At 50.3% G+C, this 22,722-nt stretch overlaps 1 protein-coding gene across 2 annotated transcripts in view; it reads right to left on the bottom strand.

Moving 5' to 3' along the window:
• Nucleotides 1-22,722, bottom strand: part of MTIF2 (mitochondrial translational initiation factor 2) — a 104,214-nt gene that overhangs the window by 19,901 nt on the left and 61,591 nt on the right. For both annotated transcript variants that reach the window (XM_075338087.1, XM_075338088.1), the window contains exons 7-9: nt 20,711-20,850; nt 9,450-9,574; nt 7,811-8,015 (exon numbers count right to left, since the gene is read on the bottom strand). In XM_075338087.1, the coding sequence (XP_075194202.1) occupies nt 7,811-8,015; nt 9,450-9,574; nt 20,711-20,850 (470 nt within the window). The remainder of the gene's footprint in view (nt 1-7,810; nt 8,016-9,449; nt 9,575-20,710; nt 20,851-22,722) is intronic.

Below are 22,722 nucleotides of genomic sequence, written 5' to 3'. Positions count from 1 at the left end.
TTATGTAGGTAACAATATGAGATTGGGGAGGGTAAGAGAGAGATTCACTGATATCTGCGCCCCCTTCACTTGAACGGGAGTTTAACAGCAGAATATAATTAAAGTCTAACATATAAGGAAAAAGTTTCCTACTAAGCAAAGGTTCAACTATCACATCATTCCATATTAACTGGATATAGTGGATCCAGAAAATACAAAGCTATCAAGTGTCATGATAAAACAATTTTTATTAGGAATACATACAAAGATTTAAAAATGCAGCAATGGTGCCAAGCAAAAGGGCCTTGAGACCAGGATAGCACCACAAAAAAATATAAGGCACTAAATGTATAGGTGGTAATTAAAGGGAATCTGTCACAAGGTTTGAGAGCGACATAACGTAGGGGCAGAGACCCTGATTCCAGCAGTGTCTCACTTACTGGGCTGCTTAGTGTAGTTTTGATAAAAATGACTGTTTAATCAGCAGTAGATTATCATTACAGGACTACTTGGCGGGCTGCCAGGTAGTCCAGCATATTTATGAGTTTTGTATAACAGCTAGATCTGCAGCAGAGAAAACATTGATTTTATTAAAATGGCAGCAAACAGCTCAGTAAGGGACACATCGCTGGTATCAGGGTCTCTCTCTCTACATTATGCTGCTCTCGGGTGGGAGAGCTAAACCTGGTGACAGATTCCCTTTAAAGCAATTGTAAAAACAATATATTGGGAGTGTCCTTGTAATTCATTAAAAGTCAAAGAGATAAGAGAGCCAAACCGCAAAGTGCAGGATGAAAAGAATATATTACCCACATATATTGACGATATTGCACTAAGCCCTGAAAATGACCCTAAAGCCACCTACTGTGAAATAATAGGGCCTAGGCTTGGGAAGACAAATTAAAAATAACAGTGTGAATCATATACACGTGACTTACAAAGCCTGGCTGCTATGGACATGAGGATGAAGGAATCAAGCTGCAAAGTGCTGGATGTAAGGAATATATAACATATACGTATTATAGCTATTGCACTATGCCCAGAAAATGGTCCATAAGTCACCTTACGATAGATAAAGATGTCTGAGCTTATGACTATAATCGTATGAGATAGCTATGTGGATCATAATCAGTGCTGGCTACAATAAAGACTACACATATTGTTGATTGTTCTATAGTCAGCATAGGGGTAATCAATATTTTATACAATTTGCCAAAAGCAACTAGACCCCTAAACTGAGGATTATTTAATACCTTAAAAAATTATATTAATAGAGAATACACTAAACATGTTTCGCCACACTGGCGTCACCAGGGGGTTAAGCCTCAACCCCTGATGACACCAGTGTGGTGAAACATGTTGGGGAGGCCACTGGTTTTTAACAGGCTAATGCAGGGTTATCTTCCCCTTATTGGGAGATGATAAAAAGAGAATTTTGTTTACTTACCGTAAATTCTTTTTCTTATAGTTCCGTATTGAGAGACCCAGACCTTGGGTGTTTAGCTTCTGCCTCCGGAGGACACACAAAGTACTACACTTAAAAGTGTAGCTCCTCCCTCTGAGCTTATACACCCCCTGGTGAGCCAGTCCCAGCCAGTTTAGTGCAAAAGCTGAAGGAGAATAGCCACCCACAAGTAGAACAGACCAAGAGCCGGAACAACCGGAGACTCTGTCCACGACAACAGCCGGTGATAACACGCGGAACAAGAAATTGCCAACAGGCAACAGGGAGGGTGCTGGGTCTCCCAAGACGGAACTATAAGAAAAAGAATTTACGGTAAGTAAACAAAATTCTCTTTTTCTTTATCGTTCCTTTGGGAGACCCAGACCTTTGGACGTTCCAAAGCAGTCCCTGGGTGGGAATAAACAGAAAAACTAAGAAGTAGGCAGAACCTAACTTCACAAATGGGCGACCGCCGCCTGAAGGATGCGTCTGCCCAAGCTCGCATCTGCCGAAGCATGAGCATGCACTTGGTAGTGCTTCGAGAAGGTATGCAGGCTAGTCCAAGTGGCAGCCTGACAGACGTTGAGCCGTAGCCTGGTGCCTAAAAGCCCAAGAGGCACCGACAGCTCTGGTCGAGTGTGCCTTGATCCCCGGCGGGGGAGGCACCTGAGTACTCTGGTAGGTGTCCGAAATGGTCGATCTAATCCAACGGGCTAAGGTCGGCTTAGAAGCAGGGAGACACATAGATCCGGAGAGCACGCACCAGATCTGGAGTATGCAGCGCTTTTTCAAAGCGATGAACAGGAGCCGGACAGAAGGAAGGTAGGGTAATGTCCTGATAAGGTGGAAAGGAGAGACCACCTTAGGAAGAAAGTCCGGAGTCGGACGGAGAACCACCTTGTCTTGATGAAAAACTAAAAAAGGTGACTCCGAAGAGAGCGCAGCCAAATCAGAGACTCTCCTGAGGGAAGTTATGGCAACCAGAAAGGCCACCTTCTGAGAAAGACGATACAAATAAACCTCCCTAAGAGGCTCAAAAGGGGGTTTCTGCAATACCGTGAGGACCAAGTTAAGGTCCCAGGGATCCAAGGGCCGCCGATAAGGCGGAATGATGTGAGACGCGCCTTGCATGAAGGTGCGGACCTGAGCCAGCCGAGCGAGACGCCGCTGGAACAGAACTGACAGAGCTGAGACTTGTCCCTTGAGAGAGTTGAGGGACAGTCCTAGCTGCAGACCGGACTGTAGAAAAGACAGAAGGGTCGGCAAGGAGAATGGCCAAGGAGAATGGCCGGTAGAGCGATACCAGGACAGGAAAATTTTCCAAGTCCTGTGATAGATCTTAGCGGAGGAAGACTTACGGGCCCGAGTCATAGTGGAGATGACTTCAGGAGGAATACCAGAAGCCGTCAAAATCCAGGACTCAAGAGCCACGCCGTCAATTTGAGAGCCGCAGAATTCGGGCGGAAAAACGGACCTTGCGAGAGTAGGTCTGGACGGTCCGGGAGATGCCACGGCATCTCTACGGACAGATGGAGCAGGTCCGGATACCAAGCTCGCCTGGGCCAGTCCGGTGCAATGAGGATGACTCGACGGCCCTCCATTGTGATCTTGCGCAGGACTCTGGGCAAGAGAGCTAGAGGGGGAAACACGTAGGACAGACGAAACTGGGACCAGTCTTGAACCAGAGCGTCTGCGGCGAAGGCCTGAGGATCGTGGGAGCGAGCCACGTAAACAGGAACTTTGTTGTTGTGACGGGATGCCATTAGGTCCACGTCCGGAGTGCCCTATTTGCGGCAGATTGACTGAAACACTGCCGGGTGCAGGGACCACTCGCCACCGTCCACGCTTTCACGGCTGAGATAATCTGCCTCCCAGTTTTCCACGCCTGGGATGTGGACTGCGGATATGGTGGAACTTGAGTCCTCCGCCCATTGAAGGATGCGTTGTACCTCCATCATTGCCAGGCGGCTGCGTGTCCCGCCTTGGTGATTGATGTAGGCAACCGCTGTCGCGTTGTCTGACTGGACTCGAATGTGCCTGCCCGCCAACAGGTGGTGAAAAGCTAGGAGAGCTAGAAGCACGGCTCTGGTCTCCAGCACATTGATTGAAAGGGCTGACTCGGACGGAGTCCAAGTGCCCTGCGCTCTGTGGTGGAGACATACCGCTCCCCAGCCGGATAGACTGGCATCCGTGGTGAGAATCACCCAGGACGGGGCCAGGAAGGAGCGCCCTTGGGACAGGGAGAGGGGCCGAAGCCACCACTGAAGAGAGCTCCTGGTCCGTGGCGACAGAGCCACTAACCTGTGTAAGGAGGAAGACCGCTTGTCCCAACAGCGGAGAATGTCCAGCTGCAGGGGGCGCAGATGGAACTGGGCAAAGGGAACAGCCTCCATGGACGCCACCATTTGACCCAGCACCTGCATCAGACGCCTGAGGGTATAACGGCGGGGCCTCAGCAAAGAGCGCACCGCTAGCTGGAGTGACTGCTGTTTGACTAAGGGCAACTTCACAAGTGCCGGCAAAGTCTCGAACTGCATCCCTAGGTACGTGAGACTCTGGGTCGGAGTCAGAGTGGATTTGGGAAGATTGACAAGCCACCCGAATTGGGCTAGCGTGGCGAGAGTGAGCGAGACACTCCTCTGACAGTCTGCGCTGGATGAAGCCTTGACTAGAAGGTCGTCCAGGTAAGGAATCACTGCCAACCCCTGGAGGTGCAGAACCGCAATCACTGCTGCCATGACCTTGGTGAATACCCGAGGGGCCGTGGCAAAGCCGAAGGGGAGAGCCACGAATTGGAAATGATCTTCTCCTATTGCAAAACGTAGCCAACGCTGGTGTGAAACTGCAATTGGCATATGCAGATAGGCATCTCTGATGTCGATGGACGCCAGGAAATCCCCTTGGGTCATTGAGGCAATGACTGATCGCAGAGACTCCATGCGAAAGTGCCGCACCTGAACATGCTTGTTGAGAAGCTTGAGATCCAGGATGGGCCGGAAGGTACTGTCCTTTCTGGGAACTAGGAAGAGATTTGAGTAGAAACCTCTGAACCGTTCCCGGGCGGGAACTGGTACAATTACTCCGTTGGCCTGCAAGGCTGCCACGGCCTGTGAGAAGGCGGCGGCCTTGGAGCAAGGGGGAGTTGAGAGAAAAAATCTGTTTGGCGGGCTGGAAGAGAATTCTATCCTGTAGCCGTGGGAGATGATATCTCTCACCCACTGATCGGAGACGTGTTGAAACCAAGCGTCGCCAAAGTGGGAGAGCCTGCCACCGACTAAGGACGTTGCCGGAGCGGGCAGAGAGTCACGAGGAGGCTGCCTTAGTGGCAGCACCTCCTGCGGTCTTCTGTGGACGCGCTTTTGGGCGCCAGTTGGATTTCTGGTCCTTGGCTCAGTTAGCGGACAAGGCGGAGGGCTTAGAGGACGACCAGTTGGAGGAACGAAAGGAGCGAAACCTCGACTGATTCCTACCCTGGGCAGGTTTCCTGGTTTTGGTTTGTGGCATGGAAGTACTCTTCCCGCCAGTAGCTTCTTTAATAATTTCATCCAGCTGTTCACCGAACAGCCGGGACCCAGCAAAAGGGAGCCCAGCAAGGTACTTCTTAGAAGAAGCATCTGCCTTCCACTCTCGAAGCCACAAGATCCTGCGGATAACGAGGGAATTAGCCGAAGCCACCGCAGTGCGGTGAGAAGCCTCCAGCATGGCAGACATGGTATAAGATGAAAAAGCTGAAGCTTGAGAAGTTAAGGCAACCATCTCGGGCATAGATTCCCTGGTGAGGGAATGCATCTCCTCTAGAGAAGCAGAGATGGCTTTGAGAGCCCACACTGCTGCAAAAGTTGGGGAAAACACGGCCCCCGCCGCTTCATACACGGATTTGGCCAGAAGGTCAATCTGACGGTCAGTGGAATCCTTAAGGGAGGTGCCATCAGCCACCGACACAACGGTGAGAGCCTAGACACCGGAGGGTCTACCTTTGGGGAATGAGCCCACTCCTTGACCACCTCAGGTGGAAAGGGGAAACGGTCATCAGAACCACGCTTTGGGAAGCGTTTGTCAGGACAGGCCCTGGGTTTGGTCACAGCGGCCTGAAAACTGGAGTGGTTAAAGAACACACTCTTTACTCTCTTAGGCGAGGTAGACTGGTGCTTTTCTGCCAGAGAGGGTTGCTCCTCTGATACTGGCGGATTGAGATCCAGTACAGAATTAATGGAAGCAATCAAGTCACTAAGATCTGAGTCACCCTCGGAAAGATCAATGGGGTACATGGAGTTAGCCTCCGAGCCCCCTGTAAAGGCATCCTCCTCATCCTGCGAGTCAGCTCTTGAATCAGAGCCGCAGGATGAGGAGGGAGAGGAAACCCTGCGTCTCCTCTTAGGAGGACGGGGTCTGGGCCCTGATGATGAATCCTCTGTGAGCTCCGGTGGACGGAGGTCAGAAGATAGAGATCCTAAGGGACCCTTAGCAGTAGAGGCACCCTGTGAAGGGGGCTGATGCATATTCATCAAAGTCCTGGACAGAAGTCCCATGGACTCAGCAAAAGACTGGGAGATAGACCTAGAAAAGGATTCTACCCAAGCCGGGGGTTCAGCCACAGGTGCAGAGGCAGCCGGAGAGACCACTGGGGGTGAGACTCCAGGCTCTGGCACAGCCAAGTTAGAGCAGACATCACAATGTGGGTAGGTGCTCGGTTCAGGCAGCAGGAGCTTACATGCAGCGCATACAGTATAAAGCTTTGGAGCCTTGCTCCTCGTGTGAGACATGCTGCTGGAGTGGGGGCTCTGCAAAAGAATGAACCCCAGAGAGTATATACAGAGGTCCACAACCAGAGACCGGTTGTGGCTTACCAGACCACTGGAAGCGGTGTTGTGTGCCCTCCAGATCCCGAAGCCCGGACCCCCAATGCACAGCACCTCAGCAGGGATGCAGAGTGCAGGCCAGCGCAGAGTGAATCCTGTCTGAGAAAATGGCCGCCGGAGCGAAGAGAGGGGGCGGGACTTGGGGCGTTCCTGGAGGAGAGCGGGATCTGGAGGGCCATAGAGACCTACAGGGGAGGAGACACACACAGCAGTGGGGAGTGTCCCTCCCCTGTGCAGGACGGCCGCCGGGAGGAGCCGAGCCTGTCCCTCTGCATGAGTGACATGCGAGGGCAGTGAACAGAAACTAGGCCTCCGGCAAAGCCGGGGCCTAAATTTGAGCGGCGAGGCCGACGCGCAGGCACCATCGGCGCGGTTCTCGGGCGACAGCTAGAGAAGCAGCCGGAAATGCCAATAAATACAGTAAGCACACTCTCCCCAAACAATAAAGCACAGGGACCCCCAATATATAAACGTCTCAGGTACTTAGCTGCTGAGACGCAGGGCCAGGTCCCTGGGGATGAGTGCTCCGGTCCAGCAGGGTCCTGAAGGGCTGCGGATGGAGACCGGTCTCCTGCCAGGCATGGAGACCGTGCTGGCTCCCACTTCAAGCCAGAGCCCAGGAGGGATGGTGAAGGAGCACGGCATGTAAGGCTCCAGCCTTGGAAATCAACCTTACAACACCACTGACACAGTGGGCTGAGAAGGGACATGCCGTGGGTCCAGACGTGGACCCGCACTTCTTCAATCTCATTCCAAAAAGGAAAAAATCATATGAGAATGCATGTGTGGATGTATGCCTCCTGAACACAAAGTGATAAACTGGCTGGGACTGGCTCACCAGGGGGTGTATAAGCTCAGAGGGAGGAGCTACACTTTTAGGTGTAGTACTTTGTGTGTCCTCCAGAGGCAGAAGCTAAACACCCAAGGTCTGGGTCTCCCAAAGGAACGATAAAGAAATATGCAGCATGCTACCTGACTGCTAATCACAAGCTCTGAGATACATCAGGCTATTGATCTTACCTTTGCAGCATAGCTGCTCATGACTTTTTGGATACCGATCACTGCTCTAGTGTTTTTAATCATATTTAGGGTATAACCCATTTTATATTATTTAAATAAAAGTTAAGTATTAAATAGTCTCCAGTTTAGGGGTCCAGTTGCCTTTAGCAAATTGGCTACAATAAAGTCACCAGTGAAGAAAATGGGTCTAGTGTCAAATAGTTTACCTGTAAATGAAGGGGATGATAAAGTACCTGGTGACAAGGTTCACGTCCCTCCACCCCTTTGGTTTAACGGCAGTTGTCTGCAGTAGGCACTAAAAATATGGAGGTTCGGCAATGTGTGACCCTGTACATCGCACATATCCGACTGGTAATTTCGGCTGAAGGGTGGGAGTGTGAGGTGATGGACCTCACGCCGATCCCACAGATAGGTCTTCAAACAACCCCATTAAGGCTTCTGGCTAATATCTAAGATTCTCAGAGAAAAATACTAATGGATGGCTACAAACTTTATGAACTCCTGTTACCTCAGATTCCACTTCTAAGATCTCATCTCCAGCAGATGGTAGCTCTTTCCAGCCGACTATTTCCACGGGCATGCTCGGTAACACTTCACTCAGCGTCACGTTATTTTCATCCAGCATTAGCCGTACTTTAGCCCAGGCTTTTCCAGCCACCAATACGGCTCCTTTTTTTAGGGTTCCTCTCTGAACAATGGCTGTGGTCACTGGACTGAAAATAGAATGATACTGAATGATGCACAGTATTGGCACAGACTTGGCAAAGTATGGGTCTTATTGGTAATTAACCATGGAAAATACATGCAAATCATCTCTCTTCTCAAGGAAGGGAAAAAAAAAATCTACCTTGCCAAGTCCACCTAGTGTGGGCAGGTACCCTGTAAATCAATATCTGACCCTTTAGCAAGTGTTGTACCACGAAGCAAAGCTCAGTACAGGGTCAGATATGGACTTTCATAAATATCCCCCCACTAAGTGAAGATGGCAAGGTGGTTTTCTTTCCTTTCAGGAGAGATCTATTTTGAAGACCAATAGATACAGTTATGCTTGCTTTACATGAAAGGTTTTGGAGGTGGAAAGATACAACCAGTTTCTCAAGCAGAAATCGCTTCAGGAAATGCTGCTTTTTTGGGGAGTTTCTTATTTCATAAGACTGTGTTTTTTTCCCCCTTAAAAAGGAACCTGTCACCAGATTTGGCGACTATAAGCTGTGGCCACCACCACTGAGCTCTTATATACATCATTCCAGAATACTGTATACAAGAGCCCAAGCAGCTTTCTAGAATGTAAAAATCACTTTTACAATACTCACCTAGGGGGAGGTCCAGTCCGATGGGTTTCACTGCTCTCAGTTCAGTGCCTCCTCCCTGCAGCGATCACCGTCCTCCTTCTGAGGTCCGTGTGCATGACACGTCCTACATCATGCACACAGGCCGGCATTGAGGTCCTGTGTAGGTGCACTTTGATCTGTCCTACTTAGAGCAGATCAAAGTATTATAGAGTGCATGCGCGGCCGGAGAGCAGCGACACCTATCAGACTGGACTGCCCCCTAGGCGAGCATTATAAAAATGTTTTTTTTAAGTTATATAGTGTGGCCTGGGCTCTTATATACAGTATTCTGGAATGTTGTATATAAGAGCTCAGTGGTGGTGGTCATAGCTTATAGGGGACAAACCTTGTGGTTTTTTTTGCAGCCTTTTGTATTGACAACGCCTAGTTTGCAGGAACAGCGTCAAGGAAGTGACACTAACTTTATTTTTTCGATAAGGCATTATTCAAAACAATCTTAGGAGAAAGTGAAACTTTTTACATGAACAGCACAGTGGATGTTTACTAAAAACAAATATATAGAGTTTTCCAAATGTTTTTGAAGTGGATCTGACAAGTCTCCTGCCAAAGCCTTCTGATAATAAAATATGTCTGATAGGCAACACAATCAAGCCACACATAACAGGACTGAAGCAGACCACCAATAAACAGGTGGGCGACATTCCCGATCCATGCATCCACAATAACCAAAAGTCCATATCGGTTCTCCTAAGTCATGCGTGGTGGGAACCAGACAGTGAACGTGCCAGCAGCAAGACCGAGACAAGAAACCTAGTGTTTAAAGCTATGGTGGTAGTCATAAGGGACGTTATATACCCTTTCCCTTTGTCAGTGCGACATTCAATAACTGTTCCTTCCAGCAAGCCCAAGGGATCAGCCTTTAACTCCAACATCTCTGATAAGGTGATGACGGCTTCTGACAGGGCCTGCAAGTTCTCTCCCTGCAACAAGAAAACGTACACGTTAGACCCACTAATGTTCTGGCGCTTTCATTTTCTGCTTGGTTCTGAGAAAGGAAATAATACATAATATTGTTGAGAATGGTGTTATAATATCAATAATACCATAATTACTGTTTATATATATAGTCCCTTGAAAAAGTATTCATACCCCTTGAACTTTTCCACATTTTTTCACTTTATGACCAGAAACTTAAAATGTAGTTTATTGGGATTTTATGTGATATACCAACACAAAGTATTTGTGAAGTATAAAGGAAATGATACATGGTTTTTTAAATATTTTTTAAAAATAAATCTGCAAATTGTGAAGTGCATTATTATTCATCCCCCCCGAGTCCCACCAAGCCTTTCGGGGACATCTCTACCAGCTTTGCACATCTAGAGGCTGACATTTTTGCCCATTCTTCTTTGCAAAATAGCTCTAGCACAAAGAGGCGTCTGTGAGCAGCAATTGTTAATTCATCACATTCTCAATGGGATTTAGGTCTGGACTGTGACTGAGCCACTCACACACCTCAATTTGCTTGGAGCTAACCCATCTATTGTAGCTCTGGCAATATGTTTAGGGTCATTGTCCTGCTGGAGGGTGAACCTACGGTCCAGTTTCAAGTTTTTTTGCCGCCTCTAACAGTTTTTTCTCCAGGATTGCCCTGTATTCATCTTCCCATCAACTCTGACCGGCTTCCATTTCCCTGCTGAAGTTACTTCACAGCAAGATGTTGCCACCACCATGTTTGACGGTGGGCATGGTGTTTTCAAGATTAGTGCAGTATTTGTTTTCAGTTGCATATAGTATTTTGCATTTAGCCCAAAAAGTTCTAAATTGGTCTCATCTGACCAGAGCACGTTCTTCCACATGCTAACAGTGTCCTCTTCATGACTTTTTACAAACTTCATTTACTATGGCTTGCTTTAAAAAAATGGCTTTCAGATTCCTATTCTTTTATAACGGCCATATTTGTGGAGTGTACAACTAATAGTTGTCCTGTGGACAGATTCTCCCACCTCAGCTTTGGATCTTTACAGCTCCTCCAGAGTAGGGGTAGAGGCATACTGGCATATGACTTGCATGAGTACAATGTGAAAAAATCTCCCATTGCACTTGGGTCCATGTAAGACAATGGTGCAGCTCACAGCTATGAGTTTTTCCTCAGTCCTAATCAGAGAGGAAAAAAAAAAAAAAAATCGCAGCATGCTGCGATTGTCTGCGAGTCTTGGATCACTCGCACCCATGCTAGTCTATGGGTGCGAGTGAAACATAGGACTGCACTCGGATGTCCTCTAACTGCAGTGCGACAAATGCACAGGCTGACAATGGAGAAGGAGAGATTAATCTCTTCCTCTTCTCTAGTAATGTCAGCAATCCTCAAACAGAGGGAGGCCACTTATCAAATAAATGGTGAATATAGCATAGCCCCCATAGGGGGCTTTTAATACAATATAATTAAAAGTTAAATTTTAGCCTCTTATTGCTATATTCATCTTCCTCTTCTCTGCAGCTGTGATCCGATCGCAGGATCGGATCACAGTCACATGACACTCGACTAACGCTTGCAGCAGAGCGGAAACGGAGGGGCATTAGCATATCACATCTGACGTTCTCTAACTGGATGCCATACGCTAGTGTGACTCCGTCCTAACCTTGGACCTCTTGACTGCTTCTCTAATTAGTGCTCTCCTTGCTTGGGATGTCAGTTTCAGTGGACAGCCATGCCTTACTTTCTTGATTTTTGGATGATGGATTGAACAGTGCTCTGTGAGATGTTAACAGCTTGGGTTATTATTCAGTAACCGGCTAATCCTTCTGAGGTGTAAGAAGGAAAAATATAGGAAATCATTTGTGCCAACTGCTATGGGAATGTACAACAATAACATTAGTGTTAAATCATTAAGGTGAACGTCTACTTTATTTTTTCTACTTTCAGTTCACCCGCTGTGTATGTCCTAATCTAATGTATAATGTTCTTCTGTCAACTCTACTGTCTTGTCAATTAAGTAATTCATGTTATGATTTAAGTTGTGCTGCTGTAATACCATAATTTCCCACGGGATCAATAAAGTGTATCGTATCGTATCGTATATAACCTATCCCTATTTTACACTTCTTGACAACTTTATCTCTGACCTGTCTGATGTGTTGCTTGGTTTTTATGATGCTGTTTGATCTCTAATATTCTCAAACACACCTCTGAGGCCTTCACAGAACAGCTGTAATTATACTGAGAATAAATTATACACAAGGGGACTCAATTTACTAATCAGATAAAATCTGGAGGCAGTGGTCACTCAGGATTTTATTTACAGCTGTCAGAGTACAAGGGGTTGAATACAAATGCACATCACAATAGAAAACAGTTTTCTTTACACTTCACAAATACTTGATACTTTGTGTTGGTATAGCACATAAAATCCAAATAAAATACATTTAAGTTTGTGGGTGTAAAGTGAAAAAAAAGAGAATTTTGTTTACTTACCGTAAATTCTTTTTCTTATAGTTCCGTCTTTGGAGACCCAGACCTTGGGTGTTTAGCTTCTGCCTCCGGAGGACACACAAAGTACTACACCTAAAAGTGTAGCTCCTCCCTCTGAGCTTATACACCCCCTGGTGAGCCAGTCACAGCCAGTTTAGTGCAAAAGCTGAAGGAGAATAGCCACCCACAAGTAGAACAGAGCAAGAGCCGGAACAACCGGAGACTCTGTCCACGACAATAGCCGGTGATAACACGCGGAACAAGGAAATTGCCAACAGGCAACAGGGAGGGTGCTGGGTCTCCCAAGACGGAACTATAAGAAAAAGAATTTACGGTAAGTAAACAAAATTCTCTTTTTCTTTAATCGTTCCTTTGGGAGACCCAGACCTTGGGACGTTCCAAAGCAGTCCCTGGGTGGGAAATAAACAGAAAAAAACGAAGAAGTAGGCAGAACCTAACTTCACAAATGGGCGACCGCCGCCTGAAGGATGCGTCTGCCCAAGCTCGCATCTGCCGAAGCATGAGCATGCACTTGGTAGTGCTTCGAGAAGGTATGCAGGCTAGCCCAAGTGGCAGCCTGACAGACTTGTAGAGCCGTGGCCTGGTGCCTAAAAGCCCAAGAGGCACCGACAGCTCTGGTCGAGTGTGCTTTGATCCCCGGCGGGGGAGGCGCCTGCGTACTCTGATAGGCGTCCGAAATGGTCGACCTAATCCAACGGGCTAAGGTCGGCTTAGAAGCAGGGAGGCCCTTGCGCCGACCTGTGGTTAGCACAAAAAGAGAGGTGCACCGCCTAAGCGCAGCGGTGTGAGACACATAGATCCGGAGAGCACGCACCAGATCTAGAGTATGTAGAGCTTTTTCAAAGCGATGAACAGGGGCCGGACAGAAGGAAGGTAAGGTAATGTCCTGGTTAAGGTGGAAGGGAGAGACCACCTTAGGGAGAAAGTCCGGAGTCGGACGGAGAACCACCTTGTCTTGATGAAAGACTAAAAAAGGTGACTCCGAGGAGAGCGCAGCCAAATCAGAGACTCTCCTGAGAGAAGTTATGGCAACCAGAAAAGCCACTTTCTGTGAAAGACGATACAAAGAAACCTCCCTAAGAGGCTCAAAGGGGGGTTTCTGCAAGACCGTGAGAACCAAGTTAAGGTCCCCGGGGTCCAAGGGCCGCCGGTAAGGCGGAATGATGTGAGACGCGCCCTGCATGAAGTGGCGGACCTGAGCCAGCCGAGCGAGACGCCGCTGGAACAGAACTGACAGAGCCGAAACTTGTCCTTTGAGAGAGTTGAGGGACAGTCCTAGCTGCAGACCGGACTGTAGAAAAGACAGAAGAGTCGGCAAGGAGAATGGCCAAGGGGGATGGCCGGTAGAGCGACACCAGGACAGGAAAATTTTCCAAGTCCTGTGATAGATCTTAGCGGACGAAGACTTACGGGCCCGAGTCATAGTGGAGATGACTTCAGGGGGAATACCAGAAGCCGTCAAAATCCAGGACTCAAGGGCCATGCCGTCAATTTGAGGGCCGCAGAATTCGGGCGGAAGAACGCACCTTGCGAGAGTAGGTCTGGACGGTCCGGGAGAGGCCACGGCATCTCTACGGACAGCTGGAGCAGGTCCGGATACCAAGCTCGCCTGGGCCAGTCCAGTGCAATGAGGATGACTCGACGACCCTCCATTCTGATCTTGCGCAGGACTCTGGGCAAGAGAGCTAGAGGGGGAAACACGTAGGACAGACGAAACTGGGACCAGTCCTGAACCAGAGCGTCCGCGGCGAAGGCCTGAGGATCGTGGGAGCGAGCCACGTAAACAGGAACTTTGTTGTTGTGACGGGATGCCATTAGGTCCACGTCCGGAGTGCCCCATTTGCGGCAGATAGACTGAAATACTGCCGGGTGCAGGGACCACTCGCCACCGTCCACGCTTTGACGGCTGAGATAATCTGCCTCCCAGTTGTCCACGCCTGCGATGTGGACTGCGGATATGGTGGACCTGGAGTCCTCCGCCCATTGAAGAATGCGGTGTACCTCCATCATTGCCAGGCGGCTGCGTGTCCCGCCTTGATGGTTGATGTAGGCAACCGCTGTTGCGTTGTCTGACTGGACTCGAATGTGCCTGCCCGCCAGCAGATGGTGAAATGCTAGGAGAGCCAGAAGTACGGCTCTGATTTCCAGCACATTGATTGAAAAGGCTGACTCGGACGGAGTCCAAGTGCCCTGTGCTCTGTGGTGGAGACATACCGCTCCCCAGCCGGATAGACTGGCATCCGTGGTGAGAATCATCCAGGACGGGGCCAGGAAGGAAAGCCCTTGGGACAGGGAGAGGGGCCGAAGCCACCACTGAAGAGAGCTCTTGGTCCGTGGCGACAGAGCCACTGACTTGTGTAAGGAGGAAGGCCGCTTGTCCCAACAGCGGAGAATGTCCAGCTGCAGGGGGCGCAGATGGAACTGGGCAAAGGGAACAGCCTCCATGGACGCCACCATTTGACCCAGCACCTGCATCAGACGCCTGAGGGTATAACGGCGGGGCCTCAGGAGAGAGCGCACCGCCAACTGGAGTGACAGCTGTTTGACTAAGGGCAACTTCACAAGTGCCGGCAGAGTCTCGAACTGCATCCCTAGGTACGTGAGACTCTGGGTCGGAGTCAAAGTGGATTAACAAGCCACCCGAAATGGGCTAGAGTGCTGAGAGTGAGCGAGACACTCTGCTGACAGTCTGCGCTGGATGGAGCCTTGACTAGAAGGTCGTCCAGGTAAGGGAGCACTGCCAACCCCTGGAGGTGCAGAACCGCAATCACTGCTGCCATGACCTTGGTGAATACCCGAGGGGCCGTGGCTAACCCGAAGGGGAGAGCCACGAATTGGAAGTGATCGTTTCCTATTGCAAAGCGTAGCCAACGCTGGTGTGAAACTGCAATTGGCACATGCAGATAGGCATCTCTGATGTCGATGGACGCCAGGAAATCCCCTTGGGTCATTGAGGCAATGACTGATCGCAGGGACTCCATGCGAAAGTGCCGCACCCGAACATGCTTGTTGAGAAGCGTGAGATCCAGGATCGGTCTGAAGGTACCGTTCTTTTTGGGAACTAGGAAGAGGTTTGAGTAAAAACCTCTGAACCGTTCCCGGGCGGGAACTGGTACAATTACGCCGTTGGCCTGCAAGGCTGCCACGGCCTGCGAGAAGGCGGCGGTCCTGGAGCAGGGGGGAGTTGAGAGAAAAAATCTGTTTGGCAGGCTGGAAGTGAATTCTATCCTGTAGCCGTGAGAGATGATATCTCTCACCCACTGATCGGAGACTTGTTGAAACCAAGCGTCGCCAAAGTGGGGGAGCCTGCCACCGAGTAAAGACGTGGCTGGAGCGGGCAGAGAGTCACAAGGCGGCTGCCTTAATGGCAGGACATCCTGCGGTCTTCTGCGGACGCGCTCTGGAGCGCCAGTGGGATTTCTGGTCCTTGGCTGAGTTAGAGGACGAGGCGGAGGGCTTAGAGGACGACCAGTTGGAAGAACGAAAGGAGCGAAACCTCGACTGAATCCTACCCTGGGCAGGTTTCCTGGTCTTTGTTTGTGGCATGGAAGTATTCTTCCCACCAGTAGCCTCTTTAATAATTTCATCCAGCTGTTCACCGAACAGCCGGGAACCAGCAAAAGGGAGCCCAGCAAGGTACTTCTTTGAAGAAGCATCTGCCTTCCACTCTCGAAGCCACAAGATCCTGCGGATAACGAGGGAATTAGCCGAAGCCACCGCAGTGCGGTGAGAAGCCTCTAGCATGGCAGACATGGCATAGGAAGAAAAAAAAACTGAAGCTTAAGGCAATCATCTCGGGCATAGATTCCCTGGTGAGGGAATGCATCTCCTCCAGACTAGCAGAGATGGCTTTGAGGGCCCACACTGCTGCAAAAGTTGGGGAAAACGCGGCCCCCACCGCTACATACACAGATTTGGCCAGAAGGTCAATCTGACGTCTGACGATCAGTGGCATCCTTAAGGGAAGTGCCATCAGCCACCGACACAACGGTCCGGGCTGAGAGCCTAGACACCGGAGGGTCTACCTTTGGAGAGTGAGCCCACTCCTTGACCACCTCAGGTGGAAAGGGAAAACGGTCATCAGAACCACGCTTTGGGAAGCGTTTGTCAGGACAGGCCCTGGGTTTGGTCACAGCTGCCTGAAAACTGGAGTGGTTAAAGAACACACTCTTTACTCTCTTAGGCGAGGTAAACTGGTGCTTTTCTGCCAGAGAGGGTTGCTCCTCTGAATAATGGAAGCAATCAAGTCACTAAGGTCCGAGTCACCCTCGGAAGGATCAATGGGGCACATGGAGTTAGCCTCCGAGCCCCCTGTATAGGAATCCTCCTCATCCTGCGAGTCCTCAGCCCTTGAATCAGATCCACGGGATGAGGAGGGAGAGGGAACCCTGCGGAGCCTCTTAGGAGGACGGGGCCTGTGCCCTGATGATGAATCCTCTGTGAGCTCCAGTGGACGGAGGTCAGAGGATAGGGATCCTAAAGGACCCTTAGCAAGAGCATTAGAAGCACCCTGTGAAGGGGGCTGATGCATATTCATCAAAGTCCTGGACAGAAGTCCCATGGACTCAGCAAATGACTGGGAGATAGACCTAGAGAAGGACTCTACCCAGGCCGGGGGTTCAGCCACAGGTGCAGGAGCAGCCCGAGAGACCTCTGGGGCCGAGACTCCAGGCCGTGGCACCTCCAAGTTAGAGCAGACATCACAATGTGGATAGGTGCTCGCTTCAGGCAGCAGGAGCTTACATGAAGCGCATGCAGCATAAAGCTTTGGAGCCTTGCTCCTCGTGTGAGACATGCTGCTTGAGTGGGGGAAACAGCTTCTACAAAGAGAATGAACCCCAAGGAGTATATAGCAGAGGTCCACAACCGGAGACCGGCTGTGGCATACCAGACCGCTGGAAGCGGTGTCGCGTGCCCTCCAGATCCCGAAGCCCGGACCCCCAATGCACAGCACCTCAGCAGGGATGCGAAGTGCAGGATGGCCCAAAGCAGAGTGAACCCTGCCCAAGAAAATGGCCACCGGAGCGAAGAGAGGGGGCGTCCCTCGGAATCTGGAGGGCCATAGAGGCCTGCAGGGGGGGAGTCGCGCACAAGCAGTGGGGAGTGTCCCTCCCCTGTGCAGGACGGCCGCCGGGAGGGGCCATGCCTGTCCCTCTGCATGAGTGACATGCGAGGGCAGGTAACAGAAACTAGGCCTCCGGCTAAATTTGAGCAGCGAGGCCGACGCGCAGGCACCATCGGCGTGGTTCTCGGGCGAAAAGCCAGAGGACCCGCCGGAAATGCCAAAAAAACACAGCAAACACACTCTCCCCACACAATAAAGGACAGGGACCCCCAACATATGAACGTCTCAAGGTACTTAGCTGCTGAGACGCAGGGCCAGGTCCCTGGGGGTGAGTGCTCCGGTCCAGCAGGGTCCTCAAGGAGCTGTGGACAGAGACCGGTCTCCTGCCAGGCATGGAGACCGTGCTGGCTCCCACTTCAATCCAGAGCCCAGGAGGGATGGTGAAAGAGCACGGCATGTAAGGCTCCAGCCTTGGAAATCAACCTTACAACACCACCGACACAGTGGGGTGAGAAGGGATATGCCGGGAGTCCAGACGTGGACCCGCTTTTCTTCAATCTTCTTCCAAAAAACAAAGAAAAAGGAAAAATCATATGAGAATGCATGTGTGGATGTATGCCTCCTTAACACAAAGTGATAAACTGGGTGTGACTGGCTCACCAGGGGGTGTATAAGCTCAGAGGGAGGAGCTACACTTTTAGGTGTAGTACTTTGTGTGTCCTCCGGAGGCAGAAGCTAAACACCCAAGGTCTGGGTCTCCCAAAGGAACGATAAAGAAATGTGAAAAAGTTCACGGGGCATGAATACTCTTTGAAGACACTGTATGTGACCAGGGTGCATTGCTCAGTAGGCTGCAGGGTATCTGAACTGCATGTGGCATCACTACCATCATATAACACTGGCAGCCTGTATGTCCACAGAGCAGCCTTGCTCAAGAGATTGCTGGGGAGAACTCAAACCGGGGCTGTGAGTACATTATGACAATGATGTAAATACATTGCGGTCACAGGGGTCCCTATTGCGACTGGGCTCGGGGGTTCAGGGGTCCTGAGGACCTCAGCCAGTGGCGCACCTCCAAATCGCTAATGGTGGAAGGCCATGCGGCTGCTATGGGGCCTAGTGCCAGCGGGCCCCCGCTGAGGATAGCACTTTCAATTGTATCGGCATCTCAGATGAGACTATGACTAGTGCTGAGCGGACCCGGATCTGAAAAATCCGGATCCGCACGGTTTGAGGTTTCAATCCGATTCCGACCAGTACCCGGGATGCACGATCCGTCTCCCCCTCTCTCCCCGGATCCGACTCCCCATTCATTTACATAGCTGCGGATTCCGGATCGGTTCTGGACTTTGGCGGCAACCCGATACGGATCCGTCGGACCCGGATTATAGCCGAACCGCTCAACTCTAACTATGACTCAATCGCATACAAGATTTCTCCCGTGCCTCCCCCATGCTCTGGAACTCTCTACCCCAGCATATCAGACTCTCTCCTACCATGAAAAGCTTCAAGAGGAACCTGAAGACCCATCTCTTCTAACAAGCCTACAACCTACAATTATCCTCAGACCAGTACACCACTGCTTAACCAGCTCTGTCCTCACCTATTGTACCCTCAACCATTCCCTGTAGACTGTGAGCCCTCGCGGGCAGGGTCCTCTCTCCTCCTGTACCACTGTTTTCTACTATTAATGATTGTTGTACTTGTTTTTATGTAGACCCTTTTTCACTTGTAAAGCGCCATGGAATTAATGGCGCTATAATAATAAATAATAATAATGAGACTATGAGATGCATTATAATATCGGATACTATATCAGAATATCTGAGTATGGGAAAGCTGAGTGCTGAGGGAAAGAGCCAAGTGTCAGCGTAATTATCCTGTACCCAGAGGGGGTGGGGACAAGAAGACGGGGCCCAGGTCTAAATTTTGCTTTCGGACCCATGCAACTCTAGTTACGCCACTGGTATTTAGGACAGTGGATTGAAAACTAAATAAAAGTCTGATCTTGGAATAATCCATTAAAAGGGTTATCCCAGTCTAGAAAAGCAATCATTTCAATGTTGAGAACAAGGCTCTACAAAGTCACATTTTAATTCAAAAGTGATCGGACATTTCCGCTACTGTAGTGCGGGCTTTACACGCTGCGACATCGCTAGCGATGTCGAGCGCGATAGCACCCGCCCCCGTCGCATATGCGATATGTGGTGATTGCTGCCGTAGCGAACATTATCGCTACGGCAGCGTCACACGCACATACCTGGTCGGCGACGTCGCTGTGACCGCTGAACAATCCCTCCTTCAAGGGGGAGGTGCGTTCGGCGTCACTAAACGGCCGGCCAATGGAAGCGGAGGGGCGGATATGAGTGGGAAATAACATACCGCCCACCTTCTTCCTTCCGCATTGGCGGTGGACGCAGGTAAGGAGATGTTTGTCGTTCCTGCGGTTTCACACACAGCGATGTGTGGTGCAGCAGGAACAACAAACAACATTGTACCGGCAGCAGCGATATTATGAAAAGGAGCGACGCGTCACCGATTTTTGACGTTTTTGCGATCGGTGATAGTCGCTCCTAGGGTTTACACGCTGCGTTGTCGGTAACGGCGCCGGATGTGCGTCAGTAACGACGTGACCCCAAAGATATATCATTACCGATGTCGCAACGTGTAAAGCACCCTTAAGCCCGCTTTACACGCTGCAATATATCTTACAATGTGTCGGCGGGTTCACGTCGTAAGTGACGCACATCCGGCATTGTAAGCTACATTGCAGTGTGTGACAGGTACGTGCGATTGAACGTTAAAACGTTCATCGCATACACATTGTAACTGTCTCTAGAATTGAACGTCAGATTGTTCATTGTACCCGGGGTAGCACACATCGCAGCGTGTGACACCCCGGGAACATTGAATAGATCTTACCTGCGTCCTGCGGCTCCCGGCCCACAATGCGTAAGGAAGGAGGTTGCCGGGATGTTTATGTCCCGCTCAGCTCCGCCCCTCCGCTTCTATTGGCCGGCTGCCGCGTGACGTCGATGTGACGCCGAACGTCCCTCCCACTCCAGGAAGTGTATGTTCGCCGCCCACATCGAGGTCGTATGGACGGGTAAGTACGTGTGACGGGGGTTACTCGTATGTGTGGCACGTTCAACAAATTGAACGTGCCACACATACGATGGGGGCGTTGCAAATCGCAAATTGCAACGTGTAAAGCAGGCTTTACACTCATTCCCTATGCGGAGATAACAGTATGACGGTATCATATAGCATGAATGAAGCGGTGACGCACATGTCCGACCAATGCTAAAGACAGACAGAGCCTTATTCTAGGGATCAGTGAGGGTTCAAGTGTTTGGACACCAAATAATCAGCAACTTATCTTCTATCCTACACATCGAGGATACTTTCTAAAGATGGGAATAATCCTTTGGGGTTTATTAGTAAAATGACATTGCAGTAGATAATTCTTGCACTTGTTCAAATAACTGAAGTACACATAAAATGACATACTTTTTAAAACAGCATAACATGTACATATAAAAATATAGCTTTTATTACCTTTAGTGCAGAAATGTTAACAGCTTGGACATCTCCCCCAAATTCTTCACATACTATATTATGGGACAGGAGCTCCATCTTTACTCTTTCTGGATCTGCGTCCGCTTTGTCACATTTATTTATAGCCAGAATCACGGGCACTGTGGTATAGGTTAAGAACGAAAAAGTGTTAAAAAAAAAAATGCATGAGCCCTTAAAAGGGATGAGAACATCAGGGTGTTATTAAATGGGTTACCTTTTTTTTAAATTCCATTGTCTTGTATATAATAGCAAATGCAGCAGTGTTTACCTCTGCTGATGCCTTTAGTCTTACTAGATATGGCGGCAGTGATGATAGATTTGAGCCCCTATGGGGACAGTGTTGCTAATGTATGTAAAGTGCTGTGGAATTAACAGTGCTATATAAATGAATAATTATTATTTTATGGTAGCAACATCACATTACTCTTGCAGCCTATCATTTGGCTCAGTGGTGGTGACAATGCAGACCTACCAGATCGCTGAGCCCAGTGATTAGCTGCAGCAGTTGCTGCACAGATGTTGATAATGCAGGCATATATATTATATATATATATATCTATATATATAATTGCCTTATTCTGTCTGTCTGTCTTGCTCCAAAATGGTGTCACCGTGACAGTGTCGTTAGAGTGACAACTGTCGGATTGGCCGCTGGGCTCGGCCTGTCCCCGCCCCCCACGGATTGGCAGCTCGCCTCGGCCTGGCCCCGCCCCCCGCATGGATCGCCCGCTCCAGCGTACATCGGCTCCCGGTACACATGTGCAGGGAGCCGGCATACGCTGACGCCTCGCCCGCTCGCCCCCGCCACACGTTGGCACACTCGGCCCCGCCCCCGGCGGACATAACCTTGCGATGCTGGGATCGTGACGGAGCCGGTGTACGCTGGTAACCATGATACACATCGCGTAACCATAGAAAGCGCTTTCCTTAGTTACCCGATGTGTATCATGGTTACCAGCGTACACCGGCTCCCGGTACACATGTGCAGGGAGCCGGCATACGCTGCGGTCAATAATGAAGTGTCATGCAGCGGTGAAAGAGTTAAAGACACTGCAAGACACTTCATTATAGGCAGCGGGCACCCACAGAAGAGAGAAGACAGAAGAAAGAAGACCCCACAGTCATACTCACCAGACGCCGAACGGGAGCAGGTGAGCGCATCAAGGTCCTGCAGCGGCGGAACACACACACGCACACACACATCAGATCACACTCACTCTCACACACACATCAGATCGCATCCACACACTCACAACATCCAGTGATATCGCTTACTTCTTGGCGGCGATACTGTGCGTGCAGTGACCTTCCAGGACCTGCCGGAGGATCACATGGCTGAAAGCATGTGGCATCTCAGGATGTTGTGAGTGTGTGTGCGCGTATGTGCGATATCGTCAGTGTGTGTGTGTGCGCGTATATGCGATCGGGTGTGTGTGTGTGCGTGTACGCGATCGGGTGTGTGCGTGTATGAGATCGGATGTGTGCGTATATGCGATCGGATCTGTGAGTGTCGGCAGAAGGCAGAGGAGCACGGCGTGCAGCACAGCTGCAGGGAACCGCCCACCGGAGGGCACAGGTAGAAGTGGGGTGTGCGTGTATGCGATCAGATGTGTGCGTGTATACCGTTTGATGTGTGACTGTGGAGCACGTTGGGGAGTGCGCAGCATGGGGGATGGAGCACGATGGGGGGTGCGCACCATGGGGGATGGAGCACGATAGGGGGTGCGCAGCATGGGGTATGGAGCACAATGGGGGGTGCGCAGCATGGGGAATGGAGCACGATGGGGGGTGCGCAGCATGGGGAATGGAGCACGATGGGGGGTGCGCAGCATAGGGGATGGAGCACGTTGGGGGGTGCGCAGCATGGGGGATGGAGCACAATGGGGGGTGCGCAGCATAGGGGATGGAGCACGATGGGGGGTGCGCAGCATGGGGGATGGAGCACAATGGGGGATGGAGCACGATGGGGGTGCACACCTTCCCCCAAAACA

Source organism: Anomaloglossus baeobatrachus, chromosome 3, assembly GCF_048569485.1.
Source record: "Anomaloglossus baeobatrachus isolate aAnoBae1 chromosome 3, aAnoBae1.hap1, whole genome shotgun sequence".
Classification (NCBI taxonomy): domain Eukaryota; kingdom Metazoa; phylum Chordata; class Amphibia; order Anura; family Aromobatidae; genus Anomaloglossus; species Anomaloglossus baeobatrachus.
The sequence above is the reverse complement of the archived record's forward strand: the minus strand, read 5'-3'. Positions and strand labels throughout refer to the sequence as shown.